The sequence below is a fragment of the Fopius arisanus genome, unplaced genomic scaffold (genome assembly GCF_000806365.1).
Source record: "Fopius arisanus strain USDA-PBARC FA_bdor unplaced genomic scaffold, ASM80636v1 scaffold00006, whole genome shotgun sequence".
In the NCBI taxonomy this organism is placed as follows: Eukaryota; Metazoa; Arthropoda; class Insecta; order Hymenoptera; family Braconidae; genus Fopius; species Fopius arisanus.
In genome coordinates this window covers 976,398-982,985 of record NW_011887745.1, presented here as the reverse complement: position 1 = coordinate 982,985, position 6,588 = coordinate 976,398, and the positions used below count along the sequence as shown (strand labels likewise).

The following is a 6,588-nucleotide window of genomic DNA, read 5'->3' as shown; positions in this document are numbered from 1 at the left end:
ACTACCCCATGCCAGGGTATCACACTACTCCAAATTCATTCAATATTGGAAATTTGAATTTCTCAGGTATTAATGCATTATTTAAAGATTTAAATTAATAAAATAAATTAGATACAATTGAAAATTAATAAATAAATAAATTGGGGTTCTACTACCCCATGCCAGGGTATCACACTACTCCAATTTCATTCAATATTGGAAATTTGAATTTCTCAGGTATTAATGCATTATTTAAAGGTTTAAATAAATAAAATAAATTAGATACAATTGAAAATCAATAAATAAATAAATTGGGGTTCATATAACCCCAGGGAAAAATATGGAAATTAATCTAATATATACTATTTATTATTGTATATTAAAAAATCGAGAAAGAAAAAAATAGTCGGTAAAAAATCGTTGAATGCTTTTTTTATATTCAATGGAATTGTGCTAATTAAATTGAATACCGATATCGATATCGATTTGCTTGAAGCAGGAATTTTAATAATGAGGAAAATGTTGATAAGTCAAGGAAGGGAATATTTTTATTTTGTTAGTGCTTTTTGTGGATATCCTTATTATAATAGGACTAATAGTCATGTTCTCGTTGAAATCAGAATCCAATAAAACCGGTCTGGGATTAGAAGCGCCGCATCATGATCCAAATGATATTGCAGGTCGAGAAGCTGCCAATATTGAAGGTAATATTTTTAATAACAATTCAGAAATTAATGAGATTAAAACTAGTATACGAATCCGGGATAAAGTTAACAATAATTGATCAATTAAAAATCAGTTATCATTAATTCCAATTAACGGGAAAATTGATATTTATCGTCAGGGAGGTATAAAGAATTTTACGCAATTTAAATTAATTGGATTAAATTAACTAATCAAGTGACAGATATTCGTAAAAATTTGTTTCTGTTGCTATTGGGGTGGGATGAGAAGGTTTTGGGGAGTGAGAAAATATGAAATTTGAGCCTGAAAACTTATTGTTGAAGGGACATCGGCGAAGCCCTGCAAACGCGGCAGAAGACAGAGCGGAAGTGGAAATAGTATAGGTTCAGCAGATACAACGGAAGCCGGACCCGATCGAATATTCATTTGGGATCTCGACGAAACCATAGTTGTATTCCATTCGCTCTTGACCGGTCAGTTCGCTGCCAAACACGCCAAGAATCCCGATTTGTTGGTACAGCTGGGTTACAGGATGGAGGAGATGATATTCAATTTAGCCGACACACATTTTTTCTTCAATGAAGTTGAAGTACGTCCATTTACCCCACAATCATCAGCTAACCAAAAAAAGAAATCTACGAAACATAATCCCATTCTTCCAGAATTCCAAAAATACACCCATTGCACCCCTGCAGATTGTCCTTGAAGTAATTAATCGGTATAATTAGATGAAATAATTTATTGTTACCAGGAGTGTGATCAAGTGCACATCGACGACGTATCCTCTGATGACAACGGCCAGGACTTGTCCTCGTATAATTTCTCAGCTGATGGTTTCCAGTGCACATCGGCGAACAACGGAATTTGTGTAGCCTCTGGAGTACGAGGTGGTGTTGATTGGATGCGAAAACTTGCGTTTCGGTACAGAAAAATCAAAGAGATATACTGCAATTACAGAAATAATGTAGGAGGATTGCTCGTTGTACCGAAGCGCGAGCAGTGGCTACAGCTGAGAGCTGAAATTGAATTGGTTACGGACAATTGGCTAACATCAACAATCAAGTGTTTAAGTCTCATTAGTAAACGGAGTCATTGTGTTAATATTCTTGTTACAACAACACAACTTATACCGGCACTGTCCAAAGTTCTGCTGTTTGGAATTGGAGGGCTCTTCCCAATCGAGAATATTTACTCGGCCTCTAAAATTGGTAAGGAAGGTATTCCATTTTTTTCTCTCATTATTTCATTCCCTTTCTGCATCTGAATAAAATCCTTGCACTTGTTCCAATTATTCCTCTTAAAATATATTTTTTTCAATATCTTCAGATATAAGGACTATATTGTTATTGTAATTAATAGATTCATTAAGCAGACAAATAGGGAATCCATTCAGAAATAGATTGTGAATGTATAATTTATACTTAGTAAACAGTGGATTAATTTAATTTAATATTTAATTAAATAATAATGCTATGGAATTGAGTGTTCATTGATTTTTTTTCTAGGAAAAGAAAGCTGCTTCGGTAGAGTCGTAGCTAAATTCGGGAGAAAATGTACGTACGTGGTGATCGGCGACGGTTCGGATGAGGAAACAGCTGCAAGGGCGCACAATTTTCCATTCTGGAAGATAAACAGTCACTCGGATACCCAAGCCCTTTACAACGCCCTCGAGATGGGTTTTCTTTAATGAAAATTTCATAGAAAACATTGAAATTTTTGACCAACTTATTGTCATTCCAATAAATTTTATAATCAAGTGATCATTGCTGTAAGCAGGAAATCGATATCGCAGACTAATTTTATCGATTAATTCAGGGTCCACAAGTGATGAACTATCGTTCATATATCGAAATGATAATGTAACGAAAGTAATTGTGAAAGTGTACGAAAAATCTATTAAATGGGGGGTGAATTTTTAACTGAGACATTTAGCGAGCTTCTACGTGTATAGAAATTATAAATTTTATCGAGATTATAACGATTAATGTGTCTAGTACTTAAAGAATGCGGCGAGGGTAGATCACAGTGTTGAAATGGTGAGAAAACATGAATCTACAATTATCTTCCTCACCTAGAGATTTAGAGAGCAATAAATTAAATGTAACGCCATTCCACCACTGGGTCCCCCCAAAAATCATGTTTTCTTTTGAAGAAACAAACAACAGATGACATTTTGTTTATCAACCTGTACCATATCAAACGAACAATTTCTTTTACGTTGTTGATACACTTAATCGAAAAATAAATATTCAGATAAGAATCCCGAGCAATTGGTATATTATTCAAAAGCAGATTTATTTATCATATAAAATAGAAAATAGCAGTTTACAAAGCCAACATTAATTCATATTCCAACTCACATTTCAATAGATTCAAACTGGCGAATCAAACGAATTTATCTACGTAAAGAGAATGAAAAACATATCAGTATTTTATAGATTTATGCCATTTCGGCGTACGTCGGGGCAGTGAGTACCCCGCAGTTGTTGTCCTTCTGGGCCATCAGGATGTAGCCATCATTGCCCCAGTAATTGGACCACGAGTTCTTAACGAGCCAGTAGTCCTGGCCATTCATCGTACCGTAGCCCACTGCGAGTACAGCATGATCCAGATTTTCTTCGCCATTTCCACAGGCTGATTCGTAGAAAACTCCATGGGAGTAGAAGGAAAACGTCTTGTGGGCTGCGTCAATGGCAACTGAGACAGGCCCATGTTTGGCAATGGCAATCTTCAGAGCGTCAACACTTTGAGGTGTTACTTTGACGAATCCTGTCATCTTGGCTGTAAGTGTGACATTATCTATGTGACAGTATGCATCCTGACCGAGATAGCCTCCATAGTCCTCCTCCGTTGGCAGACCTCCATGTTTCATTACAAATGCGTAAGACCTGAAGTCCTCACCGCCATCACAACCGTTATTTCCGTATCCCCAGGAGCAGTCGATGAGTGCTTGCTGGGAGAGTCTCACTAATTTGTTGTACTTCAAGAAGTACGCGCCTTCGATAGCACCTGTCGTACCGAAACTCCAGCAGGAGCCGCAGACCGATTGATCTGGAATTGTCATACAAGACATTATAGCAATGAGGAGAGAAAAAATTGTTTATTGTTTTTGCAAACTATTGGTAATTGGAATTGTTGGAATAATTATATTTTTTACCTTTGACTGGAGTTACAGCCCCGTAGAGACGCCAGTCGAAACTGTCAGGAACATCTTTAATATCTTCTTGAATATCATGGGGGAAAGGCAAGCCTCCTTTATCCTGGACCCCAGTGTACTGTTTTCCCCTCAATGCCTGCAACTCTGTGTCTGTGCGATCAGCCAAGTGATTGACGTCCAGCTGGTACCCCAAATTGGCACGATTTGTTGAGTGAATTAGTCGCAAGTTCTGCCTGAAAATCTCCTTACGACGATGAGGTTCCTTGTAATCCACGGAGTAGTCCTTGTTGTGAGTCTTTCTGAAATGATCAAACTCGATGTCCACGTGCTCGTTGTCGTTGTGAATGAATTCGCGGATGGGATTGAAGGTCACTACGTGCCTGTTTCCAGGCCCTGGAAAGCTGCCACACGTCATATTGGCTTCGATCTTAAAAACATCAGCACTTGGAGTCTCAAATGAATACCAGTCATATTCGATATAATAATGATCGTAGTGGGATCCCAACAGAGTGTTGAATCCCCTCATCTCGTATCTGATGGGGATGGGCTCTTTGGCTCCAGTCATCGATTTCTTGTATCTGATCCACAGGGTGTACTTGTTGTTTTTCTCGCCGATTTTGTCAACTAGTCGCCATTTCTCGCTCATGAAGCCGTTAACCATCTCCTCGCCAATGCACTCCATGCCATGGGTGTCAGGGACAATCGTTTGAATTGCCACTGGTCCATCACTGCTACCCTCGACCTTCATACATCTTTCAGCGTTCAGCTCAGTGTCTGTTGTGACAGGGGCAAGTTTCAGCATTATACCGAACGCGCCCTGATCGGCAAGTTGAAAAGTCTTGACCATTCCTACAGAAGAAAAAATTGATCAAAATTATGAAAATTGTTTCCTTATTCTCTAATCAACTCCTGAATACATTTATTCTCATTTATTTTTGGCTTGGAATCAATTTTAAATAAATAAAAAAAGTATTGAGTATTCAAATACTTTTTCACAGTGTTTAAACAATCCTCAAAATTACCTCCATAATAGTCAATACGACTGGATTGACTCTGTGCATCATACCAAGCATAAAATGGCTCTCTGATCTCCGCATAGGGGATGTAAAGTGTTCCTTTAGCTACATATTGTTGACTGAATACTGGAGCCTCCTGATCTGCAGTGGTACTCCCTGAATAAAAAACCCATCATTACTATTACGAAGACTGCAATTGAAAATGTCAGACAAAAAGATTATATTTTGTAATACTCACCGAGGAAGAGGAATATTGCCAGAGCGTGGCACCACATCTTGGCGTTTATTATCTGTACAATAGTTTCAGTTGATTAGTTTTATAAATAACTGTTGAGATTATATTCTACACGTGATATTCTGAACAGATCGGCGACACATTGACCTCTGTAATAAATAGATAAATACTTCTACGACTGAACGTTTCGATTACTTTATTTACTCTTGACTTTTGTTCTCGTTGTATATTATAATACAATCCTTTAGGCACTAAAATATGTAGACTAAATGCAAAAAAATGAGAATTTTAGTTAATTCAGAGATTAATGTTTGGTTTACAAAAATGTCTGCAATAGGCGGGTGAGATTAATTAAGTAATACCGATATTTACGAAAAATACTTCAGAGAATTTAAGAGGGATATAGCAGTATTTATTCATGAGGAATTACTGACTACAATACTGAGCAGTCATAAAATACTTTTCCCTTTCTTAAATTACATCGATTGTTAAGTAGTTAAATCTTTTCGCTTCATCTCGATTTTTTAAAACTTCTATTCACAAAATTGGAAATGAATACCCACAGTGAATATTCGTATTACGAATAAAAGCACCCCAAATAATATAGTGTTTACCCTCTCACCATTTTCGACGGCTCCGTTCACCAGAAAGCCTCGAGCCTTAATAAAAATGTTGCGTCTTAAATAGTGACTCAGTGAATTATAAGAGCGGAGATATTTTTGATAGCATGAGGAACAGAGAATGACGCCAAAAGAGAATCTGTATATGTCCCCCACTGAAAACACAACTCAGCAATAATAATATGGCTGTGATGATTTGTTGGAGGGGTGAAAAGTTTTCTTACGTCTTGTTGGGGTTTCTTCGCTGGAGATCAGCTACTTCTCCAAGGTAAGACAGATTCTGGAGTTCTTCCTTTTTCTGTCTTGCTCGTGAGATTGCAGGTAATTGCAGGAGTGGGGGGTAATTAGTGGGGGAACTTTCAGCGAATGGAACAATGGAGTGACCACAGGGGAATGCCCAGTGTCTGCTTCTGTTTCACTCGCGGATTTGTTTTGCCATTTTCTGGGAAATGCATCAGCTGGCGCTCATACCGGCGTGCAGTGCGCGCGGCGCCGTTTTTGAATCCTGCGGTGATAAAGTACATGACGGTACATATGTACAAGTCAATGCGTTAGATATTACTTTCTTCAAATGTTTTTTTTTGTTTAAGGCCCGGATGGACTGTCTGGAAAAGATAATTTACTTCAAAATTGGGACTTCTAATTACTCCGTCAATTAATCGTTTTTTCCGACAATTGTTAACTAGCGGCCTAGTTGTTGACAACCGCTAGAACGCTAGCTAATAATTATTGAAAAAAACGATTAATTGCCAAAGTAATTAGGAATCCGAATTTCGGAGTAAATTATCTTTTCTAGATAATCTACCCGAGCCTTAAGGCCCGGATGGACTGTCTGGAAAAGATAATTTACTCCAAAATTGGGACTTCTAATTACTCCGTCAATTAATCGTTTTTTCC

General features: G+C 37.6%; 2 protein-coding genes across 3 annotated transcripts in view; one reads left to right on the top strand and one right to left on the bottom strand.

Annotated features, from left to right (window-relative positions):
• Nucleotides 1-3,067, top strand: part of eya (eya transcriptional coactivator and phosphatase 2) — an 8,595-nt gene extending 5,528 nt beyond the window's left edge. Inside the window, exons 5-8 of the mRNA XM_011316250.1 lie at nt 600-683; nt 987-1,252; nt 1,415-1,871; nt 2,169-3,067. Coding sequence (XP_011314552.1) covers nt 600-683; nt 987-1,252; nt 1,415-1,871; nt 2,169-2,350 — 989 coding nt within the window. The 3' untranslated portion in view covers nt 2,351-3,067. The remainder of the gene's footprint in view (nt 1-599; nt 684-986; nt 1,253-1,414; nt 1,872-2,168) is intronic.
• Nucleotides 2,940-6,116, bottom strand: 26-29-p (C1 family peptidase 26-29-p). 2 transcript variants are annotated; one of them, XM_011316251.1, is made up of 6 exons: nt 5,916-6,116; nt 5,694-5,846; nt 5,075-5,126; nt 4,843-4,992; nt 3,821-4,669; nt 2,940-3,714 (listed from the first exon to the last, which is right to left on the bottom strand). In XM_011316251.1, the coding sequence occupies exons 2-6, from the start codon at nt 5,694-5,696 to the stop codon at nt 3,104-3,106; spliced, it is 1,665 nt and encodes a 554-aa protein (XP_011314553.1). In that variant the 5' UTR covers nt 5,697-5,846; nt 5,916-6,116; the 3' UTR covers nt 2,940-3,103. The 2 variants fall into 2 exon arrangements, with proteins under 2 accessions (XP_011314553.1, XP_011314554.1); XM_011316252.1 differs by lacking the exon at nt 5,694-5,846.
• Between the last annotated feature and the right edge of the window lie 472 nt (nt 6,117-6,588).